The 26,162-nt window shown below is 40.0% G+C and overlaps 1 protein-coding gene and 1 non-coding gene across 9 annotated transcripts in view; one reads left to right on the top strand and one right to left on the bottom strand.

The window, feature by feature from the left end:
- Nucleotides 1–342: 342 nt before the first annotated feature.
- GPR160 (G protein-coupled receptor 160) overlaps nucleotides 343–26,162 on the bottom strand; it is a 69,242-nt gene continuing 43,422 nt past the window's right edge. For 4 of the 8 annotated variants that reach the window (XM_061416292.1, XM_061416325.1, XM_061416315.1 and 1 more), the window contains exons 2-4: nucleotides 7,497–7,612; nucleotides 2,248–2,446; nucleotides 343–1,729 (exon numbers count right to left, since the gene is read on the bottom strand). In XM_061416292.1, the coding sequence (XP_061272276.1) occupies nucleotides 651–1,664 (1,014 nt within the window). In that variant the 5' untranslated portion in view covers nucleotides 1,665–1,729; nucleotides 2,248–2,446; nucleotides 7,497–7,612 and the 3' untranslated portion in view covers nucleotides 343–650. Of the gene's footprint in view, nucleotides 1,730–2,247; nucleotides 4,150–4,198; nucleotides 6,930–7,496; nucleotides 7,613–26,162 lie in introns of those variants that run through there. The other 4 variants (XM_061416307.1, XM_061416301.1, XM_061416344.1 and 1 more) reach the window with 4 other exon arrangements.
- On the top strand, nucleotides 11,470–11,596 carry LOC133255353 (small nucleolar RNA SNORA40). The gene has a single exon (XR_009738926.1). It is a non-coding gene; the product is annotated as a small nucleolar RNA SNORA40 (small nucleolar RNA).

Raw genomic sequence — 26,162 nt, forward strand, 5'->3', positions numbered from 1 at the left:
GAACATCCTATATAGTACATGGGGCAGCTCCCACAACAAAGGATTATCCAACATCAACAGTGCTACGGATAAATTCTACTTTCACACTGTGGTATATTGCCAATGTGACTACAGGTTGCCATGCAGATTCTATGACAGATCTAAGTTACAACTGAAAACAAATCTGGTATGTCACGGAAAAGACCCAGTCACCACTCTCAATTCTTTATGGTGAGCAACAAAAACTCTGCTCTTAGGAATATTTGCATTAAGAACAGATGTATTTTTAAAAATTAGCTAAATCTAAATTGAGCGAATCCTTATGTTAATATTTAAACTAAAGAAAACAATCTTTCTTGCTCCGAGTTTAATAAAAATGTTTATTTAAATCTGAAAAGTTGGCAGAAGAATCTCAGATTTACATAACAGTTTGTATCCAGTAGTTTTCTGGGTAACACAAACATGAGTATGGCCAACAGGTATAAATATGTTTTTGGAAGTATTTTGTTAAAAAGAAAACTAATAAATATAGCCCCCCAAAGACACATTCTGAAAAGGTATGAAAGTTTGGGGTCGGGGGAGAGCTTCAGTTAACTATATGTCCCAAGGCCTCCTTCTTTCCTGTTTGTAAAATTATTAGTCTTGTAGCTGTAAGTTTTAGTTTTAACATATCAACAAATTATTACTGATATAGGCTTTTCAATTTGCTCAAAATTATGAAGTATAAGTGGAATGAAGCAGCATTTCCAGTTGACAAATGGATCCACAGGTAATGCCATGTCTCTAAAATTAAGTTTGTGACAATTAAACCAAAACATTGTAGCAATGAGAAAACTATTGACAAAGTACAACCATGGAATGTTCATTTCAATGTAAGCTGGAATCTGTACTTCAAGTAAAAGGATAATTACTTGAAGTAGTACAAATGGTAACCAGGTACCAAGAAAACAGATAATCAACTTGGGCAAGAGTGTTTTTTTAGAGTTCACGGTATAAGAGTGTGATGAAAAGGGAAAATACAGGATAGTCTCATTCATGTAGGAAGTTATCCTAACAGCCTGTACCAAGGTAATGACTTCTGACCAAGAGATTATAAAACCCATAAGTAAAATTGTCACCATGGAAAATGACAGCCAGTAACTCTGAGCACCAATATAGAAAGGACATTGATGAGAATAAACATTCTGTGCCTTCAGGCTTTGGTAGATAGCTGGATCTCCCAAAACATAAGTAAGGACAGAAATCCAAATTAAAATAATTGTAAAGAAATAACATAATTTTTGACACTTAAATGGAAGCTTGGTCGCTTTAGAGAAATTCAGGTAATAATCTATACAAGCTATCAGGAAAACTGGATAATGCAAAAAACCGTAAGTAAAAGAAATAATTTGAATAAATAGGCAGATGTGGTATTTAGTAAACCTAATGCCTAAAAGCACAAAATCCCTGAAATAAGATATAATGGAAACATTGACCAAAAGCAGAAGATCAGTAAATGCTAGTGAAATGCAAAAATATTCCAAAAAATTTTGATGGGTGTTTTTCCTTGTCATTCCTAATGTGAGGATATTTAACAGTATTTTCCCAAGTATAATCAAGAGTAACAGACAGTTACCATCTAGAAGCTGATGTGTTTGATGCAGTTGGTACTGAAAAGAGCAGTTCTCTGAATTAAGAGCACTCATTTTTTGAGTTAAATTTCAAAGGCCTGCTGCTACAATCAAACAGTGCTTCACTGGATTTTCCATCCCTGCAAAGAAAAGTGAAAAGAAAACCTTGATGCCATCTTGCTGTTCTCACTACTGTAAAACTACAAAGTAAGCACCTCAAAAATTACTTTAATCCAGTCATTTCCCTAAATAATTAACCTTATATTTCTCACACTTACAGAACACTTATACAGAATATGATCAAGAAGAATTTATGCATATACTCTGGTCATTCTTTTGAGATGCACATAGTCAGAACTCACATTTATAACCAAACTGCTTTATTTAAATTAGTTATTTTTTTAGGATAAATTTCTTGAATGCCCTTCTCTTCCTGATTTCAATTTAAATTGTTTAAATTCAAGATATTTTTTAAAAGCTAGATAAACACTTTATTTACCAGAGCCAAAATACAGGCTTCAAAGAGCAGCCTGATCAGAATACTCAGAACAATCACTGATGGCTGTGGACTCAGTCCCACCCTGACTCTAGACATCACCTGGTTTTGTTTTTCTGCCCATGAAATTTAGACGATACTCATGAGGCCCCTTTAGTATACCTGTTTTCAAAGCTTTTTAGCTGCAGGATCATCATGTAAATACATCTCCAAAACTCAAAGATATAAAACAGATGGTTCAGGTGAAAATCATGAGAATATTGGTAAAGGAAAGATTTATCTTCTGGAATGTGACCTGTTAAGTGTGGCACCTAGAGAGATGAAAGAAGATAGGGAAGGAGCAGGGACCAAGTAGGGTTGCCTGAAAAACATTAAGGATTGCTTAATGGAACAGGAGTGGAGCTGCATAATTTTTTATCCTGCATTTCACTTAAGTAAACCTCCTGTTGAAATTTATCATGGTATTTTTTTTTAACATGTAACATTCACAAGGCATAACATTTAATGTGTAGAAAATATAGAGTGAAAACTAAGTCTTCCTATCCCAAGAAACATTTTTAATGGCTGCATAATAGCCCATCATAAGGAGGTATCACTTTTAGCCTGTCCCTAATTGTTGACATTCATGAGTAAGTTTTTTGTTACTGTTGGGGCTGGGTTTTTTTTTTTTCCTTGCTGTTATACACAGTGGTGGAAGTCTTACAGAAACAACTTTGGGTCAACTGTGCGTTTTGTCTTTAGGATGTTTCTTGAATTTCCTTCTTTCTCTTCCATCCTTTCCTGATTTCTTCCTCTTTGAACTTCCTCTTTGATCATTGCTTTTTCCTGCTTGTAAAGCTGTTCAAACTCCATTCCTGTTCCTTTGCACTTACTTAGCAATTCTTCATGATTTTTAAAGATATTATACATGTACAGAAAAAGTAAAAAGGTACACATCAAGTTATTAATATGGTATTCCACTTACAGGTTTTCTGAATTTCTCAAACTTTAAGGAAAAAAAAAAAAACAAGGGAGTATTAAGTCTAAGAAGTAAAAAAAAAAAATATTGCCTAGAAACAGGTAACACAATTTCAAGGAAGCTATGAGGATCCTGTCTGAGGGTAAAGAAAAGAAATTGGTAAGGGAGAGGGTTGGTCACCAGTTCTGTTGACAAAATCAACTGTAATTTGACAGTGTCTCTCTTAGTTGAGAAGAGAAATCAACTCTTCTCAACTAGGCCAACTTCTAAGCTTTTATATTTGTCTTTACATTACCCAGTCTTAGCAAGAATATTGCTAAGTTGGTTTAGCCAGAATCTCTCCCTCTCTATGTCTGATCAGGTTCCTCAGCCTCACCATCCTTCAGGTGATGTCTAACCACCTTGACCTGCCTTCGGCAAGAATTCTGATAAGTCAGTTTAACCAGAATCCCCCCTCACCACTGATGTTTTCCTTGGTAATAGTCCATTCACAGACCCCTACCTTCTTCCTTGGCTGTAAATTCCCACTTCTTTTGCATTTGAGCTTGAGTCCAGTCTCCACATTACCCTCCACACCCGACTGCAAAATCCCAGTATTGTGGGGCCCATGCCTATTGCAATGGTCTTAAAGTCTGCCTCACTGTTATTTAACAAGGATCATGAATAATTCTGTCTTTAACATACTCTCATGGATATAAATCTACCTTGTCATTCAGTGCAGTTTAGTCACTCAGTCGTGTCCGACTCTTTGCGACCCCATGAATCGCAGCACACCAGGCCTCCCTGTCCATCACCAAGTCCCGGAGTTCACTCAGACTCATGTCCATCGAGTCAGTGATGCCATCCAGCCATCTCATCCTCTGTTGTCCCCTTCTCCTCTTGCCCCCAATCCCTCCCAGCATCAGAGTCTTTTCCAATGAGTCAACTCTTCGCATGAGGTGGCCAAAGTACTGGAGTTTCAGCTTTAGCATCATTCCCTCCAAAGAAATCCCAGGGCTGATCTCCTTCAGAATGGACTGGTTGGATCTCCTTGCAGTCCAAGGGACTCTCAAAGAGTCTTCTCCAACACCACAGGTCAAAAGCATCAATTCTTTGACGCTCAGCCTTCCTCACAGTCCAACTCTCACATCCATACATGACCACAATAGCCTTGACTAGATGGACCTTTGTTGGCAAAGTAATGTCTCTGCTTTTGAATATGCTATCTACGTTGGTCATAACTTTCCTTCCAAGGAGTAAGCGTCTTTTAATTTCATGGCTGCAATCTCCATCTGCAATGATTTTGGAGCCCCCAAAAAATAAAGTCTGAACCTGTTTCCACTGTTTCCCCATCTATTTCCCATGAAATATAATGATGGGACCAGATGCCATGATCTTCGTTTTCTGAATGTTGAGCTTTAAGCCAACTTTTTCACTCTCCACTTTACTTTCATCAAGAGGCTTTTTAGTTCCTCTTCACTTTCTGCCATAAGGGTGGTGTCATCTGCCTATCTGAGGTTATTGATATTTCTCCCCGCAGTCTTGATTCCAGCTTGTGCTTCTTCCAGCCCAGCGTTTCTCATGATGTACTCTGCATATAAGTTAAATAAGCAGGGTGACAATATACAACCTTGACGTACTCCTTTTCCTATTTGGAACCAGTCTGTTGTTCCATGTCCAGTTCTAACTGTTGCTTCCTGACCTGCATACAGATTTCTCAAGAGGCAGATCAGGTGGTCTGGTATTTCCATCTCTTTCAGAATTTTCCACAGTTTATTGTGATCCACACAGTCAAAGGCTTTGGCATAGTCAATAAAGCAGAAATAGATGTTTTTCTGGAACTCTTGCTTTTTCCATGATCCAGCGGATGTTGGCATTTGATCTCTGGTTCCTCTGCCTTTTCTAAAACCAGCTTGAACATCAGGAAGTTCACGGTTCACATATTGCTGAAGCCTGCCTTGGAGAATTTTGAGCATGACTTTACCAGCGTGTGAGATGAGTGCAATTGTGTGGTAGTTTGAGCATTCTTTGGCATTGCCTTTCTTTGGGATTGGAATGAAAACTGACCTTTTCCAGTCCTGTGGCCACTGCTGAGTTTTCCAAATTTGCTGGCATATTGCGTGCAGCACTTTCACAGCATCATCTTTCAGGATTTGAAATAGCTCAACTGGGATTCCATCACCTCCACTAGCTTTGTTCGTAGTACAGTCAACAAAAACAGGACCGGGAGCTGACTGTGGCTCAGATCATGAACTCCTTATTACCAAATTCAGACTTAAATTGAAGAAAGTAGGGAATATCACTAGACCATTCAGGTATGACCTAAATCAAATCCCTTATGATTATACAGTAGAAGTGAGAAATAGATTTAAGGGCCTAGATCTGATAGATAGAGTGCCTGATGAACTATGGAATGAGGTTCGTGACACTGTACAGGAGACAAGGATCAAGACCATCCCCATGGAAAAGAAATGCAAAAAAGCAAAATGGTTGTCTGGGGAGGCCTTACAAATAGCTGTGAAAAGAAGAGAAGCAAAAAGCGAAGGAGAAAAGGAAAGATACAAACATCTGAATGCAGAGTTCCAAAGAATAGCAAGAAGAGATAAGAAAGCCTGCCTCAGCGATCAATGCAAAGAAATAGAGGAAAACAACAGAATAGGAAAGACTAGAGATCTCTTCAAGAAAATTAGAGATACCAAGGGAACATTTCATGCAAAGATGGGCTTGATGAAGGACAGAAATGGTATGGACCTAACAGAAGCAGAAGATATTAAGAAGAGGTGGCAAGAATACACAGAAGAACTGTACAAAAAAGATCTTCACGACCCAGATAATCACAATGGTGTGATCACTGACCTAGAGCCAGACATCCTGGAATGTGAAGTCCAGTGGGCCTTAGAAAGCATCACCTTGTCATTAAGGCACACAAATAATGTACCTATTTACACACACATCTATATATGTAAAGATAACTATAAAAATCATCCAATACCTATTTCCATAACTATATGTTATAAAATGAAAGTGTGAAGTTGCTCAGTCGTGTCTGACTCTTCGCGAACCCATAGACTGCAGCCTACCAGGCTCCTCCGCCCATGAGATTTTCCAGGCAAGAGTGCTGGAGTGGGTTGCCATTTCCTTCTCCAATGCATGAAAGTGAAAAGTGAAAGTGAAGTCGCTCAGTCATGTCCAACCCTCAGTGACCCCATGGACTGCAGCCTACCAGGCTCCTCCGTCCATGGGATTTTCCAGGCAAAAGTACTGGAGTGGGGTGCCACTGCCTTCTCTAATATGTTATGAAAGAACAAATCAAACAAGTTCTGGGTGTATGCTCAATTTTTTTTAAACTATACTCAAAATACACTATAAACTTTACCCTCTCAAAAAAGTTCCATTCCAGATTTGATACACCAGGGCACAGAATCATGGCTACCACCCTGACGAATGCTACTGGCTTTGGGTAAGGAAACCTGGGTGGAATGATAAGACCATATGAACTCCTCCTTGTGCCAAGGAAAGAATTGGCTTAATTTTAAATAGCAGATGTTGGGAATGGGGGAGGGGAAGGGAAATGGTATGGGTTCATAAAGACCTACTTTTAAAAGGTATGTTTAGGATTAAAAGAAAGAATCATCAGTATAAAACGACTGTATCCTTTATAACTCCTACCCAAAACTCAGAAAGTATGGCTAAGGAATCGTGTTTAAGTAGGAAACATCCAAGGACTGCTTGCCAAGTTTCCACTTCACCACTGACTCTCTGAGGGGAGCTGCTTGAGAAAGACAGGTCCCCACAGCAGGGAAGTAACCCTGAGTGTCTCCCAGGGGCGAAGGAGGGTCAGAGAAGAGGAAGGAGCAGGGCAGCCCCAGCCAAGGAGTCACAAATCAGGAATCTCTTCAAAAGAAGACTGGAAGAGAGAAGACAAGTTTAAAATGGCGTATGTAAGAGAATCACAGAGCTGTAAGAAACTTCAGAGGCAAGAAAAACAAGACCCAGGGAAGACAAGCAATTAAGGCAATTTTTATTACTTTTTAGCAGTCAAAGGGAAGTATGTTGGAAAATGACGTGGAAACCAAAACTTTCTTAGGTGAAAATGTTACACCCCACGTCCTCCAGAAACCACTGAAAGTATTTTAAATTGCAGTATTTTGTTGGACAAAAGTCCTTTGATAGGTTACCTGTCCCCAGTATTCCCTTGACTACTAGGATTCAGATTTATTAAGATACGATCCTTTCCTGCATGATGTTTTAGACTACTTATGAATCAAGTCATGCTCTTATACAACTTAGGAAGTTAATGTGCAAGTCCTTTTCAAGGCATCTTTGGGCTTGCTGTGTGATCTGGCCAGTTTAGAAGTATTAGCAGCCTAGGCCTGAGAGAAACAAAACATTATTTCTTTTCACTGACCCAATCTCTGCTTTCCCATGTATATTAATACAACCCAACGAATTCTTAATGACACACTATACTTACTCTGCTTCCTCCAATAGGCCCTTCTTGGCTGATGATCTTCCTATTTTACTTCAGTTTCACTGCCTTTAATTATCTTATTTTTTGTTCCTGGCACACCAAAACGCCATGCAAATAAGCTGTGGTGAAAGAAAACAAAAATAACCATGATTAATAGCCATCTAAATAATTGCAGCTCAGTGCAACTGCCTCCAGATCTCTGCTTAGAAAAACTATTTGTGAGATTAGAGCAAGTAACTAATTGTTTATAATCTTTTTTCCAGCAAAAGGAAGAAAAGAGATACTTAGATTATGTGTGTGTGTGTGCGCGTGCACATGTGTTCATTTTTTTAATGTTTTTAAAAATTATTTTAATTGGAGGCTAATTACTTTACAATATTGTAGTAGTTTTTGCCATAGATTAATGTGAATCAGCCATGGGTGGACATGTGTCCCCCATCCTGAACACCCCCCTACCTCCCTCCCCATCCCATCCCTCAGGGTTGTCCCAGTGCACTGGCTTTGAGTGCCCTGTTTCATGCATCGAACCTGGACTGGCGATCTATTTCACATATGGTAATATACATCTTTCAATGCTATTCTCTCAAATCATCCCACCCTCACCTTTTCCCAGAGTCCAAAAGTCTGTTCTTTATATCTATGTCTCTTTTGCTGTCTTGCATATAGGGTCATCGTTACTATCTTTCTAAATTCCATATGTACGCATTAATATACCATATTGGTGTTTTTCTTTCTGCATGTCCAACTCTTTGAGACACCATGGACTGTAGCCCGCCAGGCTCCTCTGTCCATGGGATTCTCCAAGCAAGAATACTGGAGTGGGTTACCATTTCCTCCTCCAGGGGATCTTCCTGGCCTAGGAATTGAACCTGAGTCTCTTGGGTCTCCTGCACTGGCAGGCGGGTTCTGTATCACTGCTGGAGACCCTGATACTTGGATGAAGTCATCAAAGACCCTGAGATACAAGTGTGGATAACAGGAATCCTGCTCACACGGCAGTCTTCACCCACAGGTTCAGAGCCTAACTAGCAGTTCTCAATTGTTTTGTTTCAGGACCTTTTGACACTTGTTTCATGTTAACATAATATTTTTTTTAAGTGAAAAATTCTTTTCCCAAACAGGAAAGCTGAGTGAGCACAGTTGCACTCTTTCACATTTCACAAATTACTTCAGTATCTGGCTCAACAGCAGGCAGCTGAGTTCTCATCTATAAAAATCAGCTGCAATATCACACATGTAGCTTTTGTAGAGTCTGCTGTACATTAATGAAAGTTTGAGAGTAAAACAAAAAAGGTATATAACTTCATAGCATTATTACAATCAAATAGCTGTGTTACACAATCACAGAAAAATTTAACAAAACCGTCTGCATTAACAGGATGGGAAGATGAGCACAGCTAACATTCTGGTCTATTGTTATACAGAAAATTAGATTAGGCTGTAGCTGGATTTGCTGAACCTCCTGAGCGAAGAAAGCCTGTGGGAGAAATAATGTATTAGCCTTGTCCAGCGTTTTCACATACTTTTTTCCTAAGCCTTACTAGCATCATGAAAAGTAGGCATTTTTTCCTATGAGGAAACGCTCGGGGGTTAACCAGCACATTTCCCTGGGATGCATGACTGTTAACTGTTAAAGCTTGAAGTTTAACCTTGTCTGACTTCAAACTCTTCAGGAAGCCACAATTATGGCTCAGCTCACAACTGGAAACGTAGAAGGGGATCTAACTTATGTGAACGAGCTTTCCAAGTAAGAGTGACTATGTAGATTACTGGTACCCATAGGAGCAGAGCAGAGTCCCTCAGGGTACTCTTCCTCAGGTTACACAGGGAATCGATGGCATGTATTCCAGACAGTATAGCTCAACACAGTGGGACCTGTCAACCCGGGTTCTTGAGTGACTGTGTGCAGCAGAGCAGCAAAGCCCCCGGGGATTCAGAACGGATGGACAGTGTAAGCAAGGAGACAGTTATATCAAGCTGGAAGGATTCATGATTATATGCTATGGCCTATCCTGACACTTAAAATGCCTTGTAATTCTCTGGACCCTTAACATTTCCTTAAGGAATAGCATGTATTATTTATATTATCAGAATTTATAAATCTATAGTAGAAAAAATAATTTTGATAAGCAGCAATGCAAATATAAGAAAATCAGGAAAATAAAAATTCAGTTTTAATTTCCACTAAACTAATTGCTTTTGCACTGTGTTGTTCTGACATTCTTATATTGGCCTATATTGGAAGAGAAGGTCTTGACTCAGTGACCCAAATTTTCACCTTAAGAAAAAGAAAAGTAAGGGAGTTCCCTGGAGTGCAGATTAGGACTCTGCACTCTTTCTGCTGAGGGTCTAGGTTCAATACCTGGTCAGGGAACTAAGATCTCACATGGTTCACAGTGCGGCCAAAAAAAAAGAGTAAAGTAAATCCCAAAGTAACCAAGGGAAGGCTATAATAAAGAGCAGAAAACAACAGAAATTTTAAAACACAACAGAAAAAACAGTCAAAAGCTGGTTCTTTGAAACAAACAAAAAAAAAAAACAATAAAACTGTAAACCTCCAACCAAACTGAGAACGACACTTAGGAAAATTAGGAAAGAGAGGGCCTCAGTACAGATCCTACAAATATTATAAAGATAATAGGGGACTATTGAGAATAATTTTATTCCAATAAATGAGACAACTGTGATGAAACACAAATTTCTGGAAAGACATAACCTACCAAAACTCATTCAAAAAGATCCCTTAAAAAAATAGGGCTCATAGGGCTTCCCGGTGGCTCAGTGGTAGAGAAGTCCCCTGACAATGCAGGAGACACGAGTTCAATCCCTGATCTGGGAAGATCCCATGGGCTGAGCAGCAAGCTCCAGAGCACAGGAGCCGTAGCGACTGAAGCCCTGTGAGCAGTGCGTTCAGCCGCAACTACTGAGCCCACGTGTTCTGGAGCCTGATGTTGGCAACAAGAGAAGCGGCCCTGATGAGAAAGCCCTTGCACTGCAACTAGCGAGCAGCCCCCTGTGCTGCAACTAGAGAAAAGCCTGTGCAGTGATGAAGACCCAACCTAGTAAAAATAAATATATCAACACAGTTTTTTAAATTCCTATTAAAGAAATTGATTTTGTACTTAGAAACCTTCCCACAAAGAAAATTTTAGGCTCAGATGTTTGCACAGATGAATTCTGCCAAACATTTAAGGAAGAAATACCAAAGAGAACAGAAGAGAGAAACACCTTCCAACTTACTTTACAAGACCAAAGCAAAGACATTTCAAGAAAACTGAGTTACAAAGTACCATCCCTCAAGAATATGAGGCAAAAATCCTTAACAAAACATATGCTATGAAATTAAATTCATTAATATACAAAAATAATAATATAACCTAATACACCATAGCTAATGCAATCTTGGTTTAACACTAGAAAATCAATGTAATTCGTCATGTTAACAGAATAAAGGAGAAAAACTATATGATCATCTGAATAGATGTAGAAAAGGCACTTAACAAAACCCAACATGATAAAAAAACACTCTCACAAAAACAAAGAGAAGGGAACTTCCCAACCAGATAAAAAGCATCAATGAAAAAGCCAAATGCTGAAAGAGTGGTGCTTTTCCCCTACAATCAGGAGCCATGCAAGGATGTCCACCCTCCAACCCCCCTCAACATTTCATTAGAAGTCTTAGCTAACACAGGAAGTCATTAAGAAGAAATAAAAGGCATGTATATGGGAAAGAAGTAAAGCTGTCTTTAATCATGAGTGATATGATCATGTACTTAGAAAGTCTGCAGTAAGAGCTACTAAAATAAGTGAATTTAGCAAGGTTGCAGATTAATTTTTTTAATCAATTTCTATATACCAGTGGTATAGGAAAATGAAATCACATTTTCCATAGCATTAAAAATATGAAAAACGTAGGGCTAAGTTTAACAAGCCACATGCAAGCACAGTATTCTGAATATCTTAAACACTCAGAAATAGCACTTGTGTGTGCTTTTGTATCATTTGTGGACAAAAACTTATAGACAGGTACAAAACTAAATCCTCTTTTGCAACTTAGAACTCACTGTTCAGCATCAATTTTGATACAGATAAGAAGGAACATGATACCTAAAACAGATTCAAGTAATGTGGGTTCTGATACACACAAAGGTTGCTTCCAGAGTTGATAATTTAAAAGCATAAACTATGAGAGAAATGATTATATTGATTCAGTACTCTAATTTTAGTGTTGACATGAAACAAGGATGGCTTGTTTTTTTAAGACTTTTCATTTTGAGGACATAATGTCTGTACTTCAAAAGGTACTGGCATAGCCCAGTGATCTGTCCTAGGATGTGATAGCTTAGGAGTGAATATGATTTCAACTTTATGAATGTTTAGAGGGTGTGCAAAATTAAGAACCAATCAGATCTGTCTCCTCTGACCCTAAACATGGTCCTAAGATAAATTACTTGAGAAAACTGGATCCCAAAGGTTCAGTTCAGTCGCTCAGTTGTGTCCGACTCTTTGCGACCCCATGAATCGCAGCACGCCAGGCCTCCCTGTCCATCACCAACTCCCGGAGTTCACTCAAACTCACGTCCATCAAGTCGGTGATGCTATCCAGCCATCTCATCCTCTGTCATCCCCTTCTCCTCCTGCCCCCAATCCCTCCCAGCATCAGGGTCTTTTCCAATGAGTCAACTCTTCGCATGAGGTAGCCAAAGTATTGGATTTTCAGCCTCAGCATCAGTCCTTCCAATGAACACCCAGGACTGGTCTCCTTTAGGATGGACTGGTTGGATCTCCTTGCAGTCCAAGGGACTCTCAAGAGTCTTCTCCAGCACCACAGTTCAAAAGCATCAATTCTTCGGCACTCAGCTTTCTTCACAGTCCAATTCTCACATCCATACATGACCACTGGAAAAACCATAGCCTTGACTAGACGGACCTTTGTTGGCAAAGTAATGTCTCTGCTTTTGAATATGCTATCTAGGTTGGTCACAACTTTCCTTCCAAGGAGTAAGCGTCTTTTAATTTCATGGCTGCAGTCACCATCTGCAGTGATTTTGGATCCCAAAGGTTACAGGTGGGGAATTTTTGAAGTTTGTCCATATCCCACTGGAGATCAAAGAAGGTGACCTCAAAGAATTCTGGACTGACAACTGTGGACTGAGCAGAAGTTCTTTTTAAAGGCTATCTTTAAGATTATGACTCAAACACTGGAGGAACTATGGTGACTGGCAGTGGAAGGAATCAGAACATGTTAAATTCCTCAAAAATGTATTGACATATAATTTTGTCTGTGTCACACATAATTTTAAAAGCCCTTTACGCTTATAAATAAAGACATTGCAGAAAGAAATTAAAGAAGATCTAAATCAATGAAGGCATTTATGATGGATTGTAAGACTCAGCAAGTTTTTTTGTAGAAATTGGCAAGCTGATTCTACAATTTATATGGAAATATAAAGGACCCAACAGAGCCAAAATAATTTTTAAGAACAAAGTTGGTGAACTTACATTACCTGATTTTAAGAACTGTTATAAAGGTACAGAAATAAAAAGGGAGTATTAGCATAAGGGGGAGAAGAAAATGGCACCCCACTCCAGTATCCTTGCCTAGAGAATCCAGTGGACAGAGGAGCCTGGTGGGCTGCTGTCCACAGGGTCACACACAGTCAGACACGACTGAAGTGACTTAGCATGTATGCATGCATGCATTGGAGAAGGAAATGGCAACCCATTCCAGTATTCTTGCCTGGAGAATCCCAGGGACAGAGGAGCCTGGTGGGCTGCTGTCCACAGGGTCACACACAGTCAGACACGACTGAAGTGACTTAGCATGTATGCATGCATGCATTGGAGAAGGAAATGGCAACCCATTCCAGTATTCTTGCCTGGAGAATCCCAGGGACAGAGGAGCCTGGTGGGCTGCTGTCCACAGGGTCACACACAGTCAGACACGACTGAAGTGACTTAGTAGCAGCAGCATTAGCATAAGGATGGGATTCCCAGTGGTAAAGAATCCGCCTACCAATGCAGGAGACACAACAGACACAGGTTCGATCTCTGGGTTGGAAAGATTCCTTGGAGTAGGAAATGGCAACACACTCCAGTATTCTTCCCTGGAAAATTCAATGGACAGAGAAGCCTGAAGGGCTACATTCCATGGGGTCACATAGAGTCGGCAACAACTGAGCAGCATTTCTGTAAGGATAGTTCTATAAATCAATGGACCAGAAGAGAATCCAGTAGACTCACACATTTATGGTCAGTTGATTCTCAATAAAAGGACAAGTTAATTAAGAAGGGGAAGGATGGTATTTTCTAAAAATGGTGCTGGAAAATGGATATCCATATGGATATATCCATATACACAAAAATAAACTCCAAATGGATTATAAGGCTAACTGTAGAAGTGAAGCTGAAATTTGTAGAAGAATACAGAAGATCTTTCTGATCCCAGTAGGTGTATTAGTTTCCAAGGGCTGCCATAAAAAATTACCACTGGGTAGTCACAACAACAGAAATTAATTTTCTCACAGTTCTGGGGGCCAGAAACCTGAAATCAAGGTCTCAGCACGGCTGTGCTTCCTTACAGCTCTAGAGGAGCATCCTTCCCTGCCTCTTGCAGTCTCTGGAGACTCATGGCACTCCTCGGCTTGCACCCGCGGGACACCTGTCTCTGCCTCCATCTTCACATGGACTGCTCCCCTGTATTGTCTCTGTGTGTCCTCCCCTCTTCTTGTAAGAACCCTGGTCACTGCATTCAGGGCCCTCCTTATTCTGGTATGAGCTTATCTTCATTACATCTGCAAAAACCTATTTCCAAATGAAGTTGCATTTCAGATAGATAAGAATTTGGGGGAGTGTGACCCAAAGCTAGTGGAGGTGATGGAATTCCAGCTGAGCTATTTCAAATCCTAAAAGATGATGCTGTTAAGTGCTGCATTCAATATGCCAGCAAATTTGGAAAACTCAGCATTAGCTGCAAGACTGAAAAAGGTCAGCTTTCACTCCAATTCCAAAGAAGGGCAATGCCAAAGAATGTTCAAAGTACCATACAATTGCGCTCATTTCACATGCTAGCAAGGTAATGCTCAAAATCCTTCAAGCTAGGCTTCAACAGTATGTGAACCAAGAACTTCCAGATGTTCAAGGTGGATTTAGAAAAGGTAGAGAAATCAGAGATCAAATTGTCAACATCTGCTGGATCATAGAAGCAAGAGAATTCCAGAAAAATATCTACTTCTGCTTCACTGACTACAGTAAAGTCTTTGACTGTGTAGATCACAACAAACTGTGGAAAATGCCTAGAGATGGGAATATCAGACCACCTTACCTGTCTCCTGTGAAACCTGTACGCAGATCAAGAAGCAACAGTTAGAATTGGACATGGAACAATGGACTGGTTCCAAACCGGGGAAGGAGTATGTCAAGGATACATTGTCACCCTGCTTATTTAACTTACATGCAGAGTACATCATGTGAAACGCTGGGCTGGATGAATGACAAGCTAGAATCAAGACTGCGGAAAGAAATACCAACACTCAGATACAATGATATCACTCTAATGGCAGAAAGCGAAGAGGAACTAAAGAGCCTCTTGATGAGGGTTAAGGAGAGTGAAAATGCTGGCTTAAAACTCAACATTCAAAAAACTAAGATCATCGCATCTGGTCCCAACACTTCATGTCATATAGATGGGGGAAACAGCGACAGATTTTATCTTCTTGGACTCCAAAATTACTGTGGACAGTGACTACAGCCATGAAATTAAAAGACTCTTGCTCCTTAGAAGAAAAGCTATGACAAACCTAGACAGTGTATTAAATAGCAGAGATATCACTTTGCTGACAAATGTCCTGAATAGTCAAAGCTATGGCTTTTCCAGTAGTCATGTATGGATGTGAGCACTGGACCAAGGCTGAGCACCGAAGAATTGATGCTTTTGAACTGTGGTGTTGGAGAAGACTCTTCTTGGACAGCAAGGACATCAAACCAGTCAATATGAAAGGAAATCAACCCTGAATATTCATTGGAAGGACTGATGCTACAGCTCCAATACTTTGGCCACCTGATGTGAAGAGCTGACTCACTGGAAAAGACTCTGATACTGGGAAAGACTGAAGGCAGGAGGAGAAGGGGACAACAGAAGATGAGATGGTTGGATGGCATCATTGACTCAATGGACTCTGGTTTGAGCCAACTCTAGGAGACAGTGAAGGACAGGGAAGCCTAGTACACTGCAGTCCATAGGGCCACCAAGAGCTGGACATGACTTAGTGACTCAGAAACAAATGGACATCCACAACAGTAGTCAAGGCTTTCTCAGCATGTGCACATGTGTTCATGCACACATGCAGGCTGATAAATTGGACTCAGTTAAAAAGCAAATATTTATTTCTCTTTAAAAGCATAGTTAAGAAAAACAAAAGCTACAGACTTTACAGTGAGATGACATTCAGAGTTATCTTATCAATGACTTAGATCCAGAATAAAAACAGACTCTTATAACTCTAAGATAATTAGCCTTTCAAAAAATGGGCCGAAGATCTGAATAGACGTGTTCAGGAAACAAAGACCACATGAGATACTGTTGCATACCCACTAGAAGAGCTAAAATTTAAAGACTGACAATATGTGTGTTGACAAGAATGTAGAACAATCTGAAAGTGTTTAAACAGTTTGCAGATTTCTCAACATCGTTAACATTTGATTACCATTTTATCCAATAATCCTCCTCCTAGGTATTCACCCAAGAAAAATGAAGATGTATGTCCACAAAGAGAGACTTGGACACAAACGTGTGTGGCAGCTTGATTCATCATGGCTCCAAAACCCACACCACACATCCACCAACAGGCGAATGGATAAACAAACTGTGTGTTAAGTTGCTTCAGTGATGGCTGACTCTTTGCAACCCTACGGACCACAGCCCATCAGGCTCCTCCTCTGTCCACAGGATTCTTCAGGCAAGACCCAGGGATCAAACCCAAGTCTTTTTTTTGTCTCCTGCATTGGCAGGTGGATTCTTCACCACTAGCACCACCTAAACAGTAGTATACCCATGAAGTGAAGTGAAGTTGCTCAGTCCTTGTGACCCCATGGACTGTAGGCTACCAGGCTTCTCCATCCATGGGATTTTCCAGGCAACGGTACTGGAGTGGGTTGCCATCTCCTTCTCCAGGGGATCTTCCTGACCCAGGAATCAAACCTGGGTCTCCTGCATTGCAGGCAGATGCTTTACCCTCTGAGCCACCAAGAATGGCTAGTATACCCATAGAATATACTTTTTATGGATAGAAAGTAGAATAGCAGTAGAACAGGACTAAAGGAATAAAGTACTGATACATGCTACACAGGGATAAATTGAAAAAACATGCTGAAAGAAAACATCCTAACACAAAATAGTACAGACTGTATAATTCCAATTATATGGAATTATAGAAGAGCAGAACTAATCTATAGGGTCAGACAGACCATCAGTAGAAACCTAGGGCCAGGCTGGGGCAGAGGCACCAGGGAACTTTTTTGTAGAGATGAAGATGTAATTTATTTGGATTGAGATGGTGGTTCAACAAGTTAATATACATCTTTCAAAATTCAAACCGAACATGGAAATGGGTATGTTTTGTTTATTTATTTTTAACGCTTTCATCTCACAATATTAAATTTAAAAGTAAAAATCTAGAATTAATTTAAATATTCAGCAACAGGAAATTGGCTATATAAACTATGACACAACCTCCAATGAAGCTGTTTCTTTCCTTTCCAAGAAAACAGGAACAGGAACATAAGTATCACATTGGAGCTTGCTATGGGCTTCCTAGGTGGCTCAATTGAACAGAATCTGCCCGCCAAGCAGGAGACTCAGGTTCAATCTCTGGGTTGGGAAGATCCCTTGGAGAAGAAAATGGCAACTCACTCTAGTATTCTTGCCTGGGAAATCCCATGGACAGAGGAGCCTGGTGGGCTACACTCCACGGGGTTGCGAAGAGTCAGACATGACTTAGCAACTAAACAACAGCAGCAAGGAGCTTATTATAAATACAGAATCTCAGGCTCCAACTTGGAGCTGTTGAATCAATCAGCATTTTTAATAAAATCTTCAGATGAGTCATATACTGATAATAGACTGAAGAATGCCAGCAACAGAGAAAGCACAGTGGCAATCTAATTTATACTTCAGGGCCCCCAAAAGACTAAGGAATTGTTGGCCCAGGTAGCTTTGAAAAGGGATGCAAAGATGGGGCTAAAAACAAGAGGATTACCTGCAAATTAAATAAACAGATCTGAGATTCCTTCCCCAATTCAATGCAACAGGTAACAGTCTCTCCCAAACTGTGGAATAAGAATGGAGGTGTTCTCTGGCATGGGGAACACAGAGTCTCTAGACTATGGCAAGAGTTGACCATGAAGGGCTACCAGGCTGAAAACAGACTCTGAGTAAAACTATGCACATTAAAAGTTGAGACCTCCCCAGCCTTCTTTTCCCCACTTAGATTGCAAGAATACCATTTTCACAAAACACAAAGATCCAAACATCCTTCTCTAGGGATCAATCCAGGAAGAAATAGGAAAGACACTGACACTTAAGTAAACTTACCAGATTATGATCTACTCATAAGTATGACCACACATCCACAGATTCTCAGACATTCGAAGAAAATCTCTACAATGAAAAGTCAAACCCACAAGCAGATAAACAGATAACTTGTAGAAAAGAGACACAGTACTAGAAGAGAACATTATTTAAAAACTCATTGTTTTCAGGGAGAAGGTGCTGCATTCACGAAACAAAAAGAGGAAGCTATGTCCAACCACCACCACAGAAAAGAAATCACTCCTGGAATATAAAAATCTGATGGCAGAAATGATAAGCTGAACTGTAGAGTTAGAAAATAAAGTTCAGGAAATTTCCCAGAAAATGTAGAACAAAAAGATAAAGGATAAGAAAACAGAAAACCAATCCAGCAGGTGGGAAATCGGAACAAGAGAAGTCACAGAAAGAGAATAAACTGGCAAGAAGGGAATCAAGGAAGAAAAGGGTGTACCATTTTCTAGAACTGAAAGTTTTTCAAGACTGAAAACCTTCCACCTTGATGGAAGAAAATAGACCTATGCTGATATACATCAGAAATTTCGAAACAGTGATAACAGAAGAGAAGAAATAACCAGTTTCCCAAGAGAAAACAAATTTTATACAAAGAATTAAGGGATAGAATGGATCCCTTGAAAACAGGTAAATTAAGGAAAAAAATACAGGATTTATGCTGCCTTATATGAGGCGTACCACTAGGTAACCAAGTAGAGGATGAGGGGAAGCAGCTCTTTATGGAGTGTTCCAACTTATACATGAAAAATAAGTTGTAGACCTGAAACTCCACCCATGAATTAACAGCTGCTGGCATTGAGCACCTATGGCTGTGACTGTCACAGCAGGAGAGGAACCGAATGTTCTGTGCCTTCTACAGGCTGAACCTGAGTCTGCCAAATCTCTGGATCCAGCTGCCAATTTGCAAGAAATGCAAGGGACACAAAACTGGAAACAATCCAGACTTCGATCAATGAGTGAATGGATAAACAAGAGTGGAGAGTGAAGACCCATGCAGTGGATCACTACTGAGCAATAAAAAGGAGGAGCTATCAATACACGCAACAATACAGACGAGTCTCAAAGTAACTATGCTGAGTGGGAGAGGCCAGGCAAAAACCAGAATGCATGTTGCATGATTCCATTTGCATAAAATCTCAGAAAACACAAACTCACCTAGAATGACAGAAAGCAGGTATTATTTGCGGAGGAGATATGAGTGGGAGAAGGAGGAAATTACAGAGGGCCACAGGGAACTCTGGGGTAATAAATGTGTTTACTCTCCTGATGCTGGTGGTGTTTCATGGGTATCATGGGTATATGGTATCAAACTGTACACATTAGATATGTGCAGTTATAGTATGTAAGTTATACTTCAATAAAGCTGTTTTTAAACAAGGTAATGAACACAGAGGGACTATTGAGCTGCACGATGAGTGTGCAATCAGCGAAAGTCACAGTGGTAAACCCTAAAGGTCAAGTGGTCCAGTTCTTCAATAGAAGGAATGGAGACGTGATCTATACATTAAAACAGAGACGTGAAAGACCTCTCAAATACTTTTCAAAGAAAGTGTAGGACTAAAGTCTCCAGGGACAAACACCTGGGTGATAAAACTACTTTTTAGAAATGCAAGAAAGCCTTCTCAAATGTAAAAAAGAATGAAAGAATGGCATTTGCAGCAACATGGATGGACAGAGGTTATCATACTAAGTCAAGTAAAGAGAAAAATATCATATGATATCACATATGTGACATCTAAAATATGACATACATGAATTATCCATGAAATGGAAACAGACTCACAGGAAGGAAAACTCTCAAACCCATCTACGAGGCCACCATCACCCTGATACCGAAAAAATGGACAAAGATGCCACAAAAAAACAAAATTATAGGCCAACATCACTGATGAACATAGATGCAAAAATCCTCAACAAAATTATAGCCAACAGAACTCAACAATACATTAAAAAGATGATACATCATGATCAAGTGGTTTTTATTCCAGGGATGAGGATTCTCCAATATATGCAAATCAGTCAATGTGATACAAATTGAAAAATAAGAACCATACGATCATCTCAAAAGATGCAAAGAAAGCCTTTGACAAAATTCAACACCTATTTATGATAAAAAAAAAAAAAACTCTCCAAAAATAGACATAGAAGCAACATACCTCACATAATAAAGGCCATATATGAGAAACCCAAAGCAAACATTATCCTCAGTGGTGAAAAATCAGAAGCATTTCCTCTAAAATCAGGAACAATACAAGGGTACCCACTCTCCCCACTATTATTCAACATAATTTTGGAAGTCCTAGCCACAGCAATCAGAAAAATAAATTAAAGGAATCCAGAATGGAAAAGAAGAAGTAAAATGCTCACTGTTCGCAGATGACTTGATTCTCTGTATAGAAAACCCTAAAGAAGCCACCAGAAAATCACTACAGTATGAATGAATACAGTATATACAGTATTGTAAACAACAATGAATACAGTAGTCACAAGATATTAAATTAATATACAAATCCATTGCGTTCTTACACACTAACAATGAAAAATCAAAAAGAAAAATTAAGGAAACAATCCCATTCACCATGGCAACAAGAGGAATAAAATATTTAGGAATAAATTTACCTAAAGAGACAAAAGGCCTACATGCAGAAAGCTATAAGATGCAGATAAAAGAAATCCGACAGGGGCGGTCCTAAGATGGCGGAGGAGGAATAGGACGGGGAGACCACTTTCTCCCCCACAAATTCATCAAAAGGACATTTAAACGCTGAATAAATTCCACAAAAAAAAACTTCTGAATGCCGGCAGAGGACATCAGGCACCCAGAAAAGCAGCCCAGTGTCTTCAAAAGGAGGTAGGAAAAACTATAAAAGACAAAAAAAGAGACAAAAGAGGTAGGGATGGAGCTCCGTCCCGGGAAGGGAGTCTTAAAAAGAGAGAAGTTTCCAAACACCAGGAAACACTCTCACTGCCGAGTCTGTGGAGAGCCTTGGAACCACAGAGGGCAACATAACAGGGAGGAAAAATAAATAAATAATTAAAACCCACAGATTACGAGCCCAAGGGTAACTCCCCCAGCGGAGAAGCAGCGCAGACGCCTGCACCCACCACTAGCAAGCGGGGGCTGGGCAGGGAGGCGGGGGCTGGGCAGGGAGGCGCAGGCTGCACTGCTTAGAGTAAGGACCAGGACTGAATGCCCCAAGAGCAATCTGAGGGAACTAACATGGGCTAGCAAACCAGACTGTGGGATAGCTACCACACGAAAAGCCCTAACCTAAGACACCGCAGGCCCACTCACAGAACAAAGGACTGAGCAGAGCTAGCCAGCTGCAGACCGGCCCATCACCCCCCTCTGGTGACAGGCAGCCAGAGCCAGAAGCGGGCAATCACAGCCCCAGAGAGACATTATCTATCAATCTGCAAGCAGGCTTCTTTGCTAACTAAGACTTCTTGGGGTTCTGGACGGTCAACGTCCACCTGAGAAGGTGCGCTGGTTGTACACCCAGAAAACTGAGCGGCAGGGACGGAGGAGGCAGTAAGTCGCAGCAACCGGGCTCGCCAAACACCTCATCACCTGAGCTGCTCGGACCTGGGAAGGGCACAAAACGCAGGCCCAATGGAGTCTGGGCCTCTGAGGACTACCTGAGTACCTGAACCTGAGTGGCTTAGACCTGGGAGGTGCATGCAGCCCACGGCCAGCCTCAGACGGTTCCCGGCAGAGCAACCTAGAGCCTGAGCAGTGTGGGCAGGGAGGGCACACGTGCCGTGAGCCGGGGCAGGCCCAGTGTGGCTGAGACACTGCAAGCACACGCCAGTGTTAATCTGTTTGCAGCGCCCCTCCCTCCCAACAGCATGACTGAACAAGTGAGCCTAAAAAAGTGTTCACCACCGCCCCCTTGTGTCAGGGCAGAAATCAGACACTGAAGAGACCAGCAAACAGAAGCTAAAACCAAGAGAACCGCCTTGGAAGTGACAGGTGCAATAGATTAAAACCCTGTCATTAGTACCGACTACATAGGAAGGGGCCTATAGATCTTGAAAAATATAAGCTGGACCAAGGAACTATCCGAAAATGAACTGACCCCACACTGCCCACAACAACACCAGAGAAAGTCCTAGATATATTTTTACTATTTTTACTATCATTCTTTTTTTTAAATTTTTTAAAATTTTAAGTCCTCTATTACTCCTTTAATTTTCATTTTTATAACCTATTACTTTGCAAAAAAAAAAAAGAGACCCTATTTTTTAAAGTAAACTTCATATATATATATATATTTATAATTTTTGTGACTGTTTTTTTTTGTTTTCTTTAATATAGTATTTTTGAAAATTCAACCTCTACTCTAGATTTTTAGTTTTTGCTTTTTGGTATTTGTTACCAATTTTGTACCTTTAAGAACCTAGTAATCTTCAGTACCCATTTTTACTTGGGAGTGAGATTACTGGCTTGACTGCTCTCCCCCCGCTTTGGACTCTTTTTCTCCACCAGGTCGCCTCTATCTCCTCCCTCCCTCTTCTCTTCTCTACCCAACTCTGTGAATCTCTGTGTGTTCCAGACATTGGAGAACACTTAGGGAACTGATTACTGGCTGGATCTGTCTCTCTCCTTTGGATTCCCTTCTTTTGTCCTCCTGGCCACCTCTGTCTCCTTCCTCCCTCTTCTCTTCTCTGTGTAACTCCCTGAACATCTCTTAGCGGTCCAGACTGTGGAGCGCACATAAGGAAGTGATTACTGACTAGCTTGCTCTCTGCTCTTTTGATTCCACCTCATCTCATTCGGGTTACCTCTAACTCCCTCCTCCCTCTTCTCTTCTCCATGTAACTCTGTGAACCTCTCTGGGTGTCCTTCACTGTGGAGAAACTTTTCATATTTAACCTAGATGTTTTATCAACAGTGTTGTATAGATGGAGAAGTCTAGAGACTACTATAAAAATAAGAATGAAAACCAGAAGCAAGTGGCTGCAGTCCAAATCCTGAGAACACCAGAGAACTCCTGACTCCAGGGAATATTAATAGACAGGAGCTCATCAAACGCCTCCATACCTACACTGAAACCAAGCACCACCCAAGGGCCAACAAGTTCCAGAGCAAGACATACCAAGCAAATTCTCCAGCAACACAGGAACACATCCCTGAGCTTCAATATACAGGCTTCCCAAAGTTACTCCAAACCCATTGACATTTCATAACTCATTACTGGACACTTCATTGCACTCCAGAGAGAAGAAACCCAGCTCCACCCACTAGAACACCGACACAAGCTTCCCTAACCAGGAAACCTTGACAAGCCACCCGTACAACCCCACCCACAGCGAGGCAACTCCACAATAAAGAGAACTCCACAAACTGCCAGAACACAGAAAGGCCACCCCAAACACAGCAATATAAACAAGATGAAGAGACAGAGGAATACCCAGCAGGAAAAGGAACAGGATAAATGCCCACCAAACCAAACAAACGAGGAAGAGGTGGGGAATCTACCTGATAAAGAATTCCGAATAATGATAGTGAAATTGATCCAAAATCTTGAAATAAAAATGGAATCACAGATAAATAGCCTGGAGACAAGGACTGAGAAGATGCAAGAAAGGTTTAACAAGGACCTAGAAGAAATGAAAAAGAGTCAATATATAATGAATAATGCACTCTGGAGGCAACAAATAGTAGAATAATGGAGACAGAAGATAGGATTAGTGAAGTAGAAGATAGAATGGTAGAAATAAATGAATCAGAGAGGATAAAAGAAAAACAAATTAAAAGAAATGAAGACAATCTCAGAGACCTCCAGGACAATATTAAACGCCCCAACATTCGAATCATAGGAGTCCCAGAAGAAAAAGACAAAAAGAAAGACCATGAGAAAATACTTGAGGAGATAATAGTTGAAAACTTCCCTAAAATGGGGAAGGAAATAATCACCCAAGTCCAAGAAACCCAGAGAGTCCCAAACAAGATAAACCCAAGGCGAAACACCCCAAGATACATATTAATCAAATTAACAAAGGTCAAACACAAAGAACAAATATTAAAAGCAGCAAGGGAAAAACAACAAATAACACACAAGGGGATTCCCATAAGGATAACAGTTGATCTTTCAACAGAAACTCTTCAGGCCAGGAGGGAATGGCAGGACATACTTAAAGTGAGGAAAGAAAATAACCTACAGCCCAGATTACTGTACCCAGCAAGGATCTCATTCAAACATGAAGGAGAAATCAAAAGCTTTACAGACAAGCAAAAGCTGAGAGAATTCAGCACCACCAAACCAGCTCTCCAACAAATGCTAAAGGAGATTCTCTAGACAGGAAACACAAAAAGGGTGTATAAACTTGAACCCAAAACAATAAAGTAAATGGCAACGGGATCATACTTATCAATAATTACCTTAAACATAAATGAGTTGAATGCCCCAACCAAAAGACAAAGACTGGCTGAATAGATACAAAAACAAGATCCCTATATATGTTGTCGACAAGAGACCCACTTCAAAACAGGGGACACATACAGACTGAAAATGAAGGGCTGGGAAAAGATATTCCACACAAACAGAGACCAAAAGAAAGCAGGAGTAGCAATACTCATATCAGATAAAATAGACTTTACAACAAATGCTGTGAAAAGAGACAAAGGACACTACACATAATGATCAAAGGATCAATCCAGGAAGAAAATAAAACAGTTATAAATAAATATATATGCATCCAACATAGGAGCACCACAATATGTAAGACAAATGCTAACAAGTATGAAAGGGGAAATTAACAATAACACAATAATAGTGGGAGACTTTAATACCCCACTCACACCTATGGTTAGATCAGCTAAACAGAAAATTAACAAGGAAACACAAACTTTAAATGATACAATAAACCAGCTAGACCTAATTGATATCTATAGGACATTTCATCCCAAAACAATGAATTTCACTTTTTTCTCAAGCACACATGGAACCTTCTCCAGGATAGATCACATCCTGGGCCATAAATCTAGCCTTGGTAAATTCAAAAAAATTTAAATCATTCCAAGCATCGTTTCTGACCATAATGCAGTAAGATTAGATCTCAATTACAGGAGAAAAACTATTAAAAATTGCAACATATGGAGGCTGAACAACACGCTGCTGAATAACCAACAAATCACAGAAGAAATAAAAAAAGACATCAAAATATGCATAGAAACAAACGAAAATGAAAACACAACAACCCAAAACCTGTGGGATACTGTAAAAGCAGTGCTAAGGGAAAAGTTCATAGCAATACACGCATACCTCAAGAAACAAGAAAAAAGTCAAATAAATAACCTAACTCTACACCTAAAGCAACTAGAAAAGAAGAAATGAAGAACCCCAGGGTTAGTAGAAGGAAAGAAATCTTAAAAATTAGGGCAGAAATAAATGCAAAAGAAACCAAAGAGACCATAGCAAAAGTCAACAAAACCAAACACTGGTTCTTTGAAAGGATAAATAAAATTGACAAACCATTAGCCAGACTCATTAAAAAACAAAGGAAGAAAAATCAAATCAATAAAATTAGAAATGAAAATGGACAGATCACAACAGACAACACAGAAATACAAAGGATCATAAGAGACTATGATCAGCAACTATATGCCAATAAAATGGACAACTTGGAAGAAATGGACAAATTCTTAGAAAAGTACAACTTTCCAAAACGGAACCAGGAAGAAATAGAAAATCTTAACAGACCCATCACAAGCATGGAAATTGAAACTGTAATCACAAATCTTCCAGCAAACAAAAGCCCAGGTCCAGACAGCTTCACAGCTGAATTCTACTAAAAATTTAGAGAAGAGCTAACATCTATCCTACTCAAACTCTTCCAGAAAATTGCAGAGGAAGGTAAACTTCCAAACTCATTCTATGAGGCCATCATCACCCTAATACCAAAACCAGACAAAGATGACACAAAAAAAGAAAACTACAGGCCAATATCACTGATGAACATAGATGCAAAAATCCTTAACAAAATTCTAGCAATCAGAATCCAACAACACATTGAAAAGATCATACACCATGACCAAGTGGGCTTTATCCCAGGGATGCAAGGAT

Source organism: Bos javanicus, chromosome 1 (assembly GCF_032452875.1).
Source record: "Bos javanicus breed banteng chromosome 1, ARS-OSU_banteng_1.0, whole genome shotgun sequence".
NCBI lineage: Eukaryota > Metazoa > Chordata > Mammalia > Artiodactyla > Bovidae > Bos > Bos javanicus.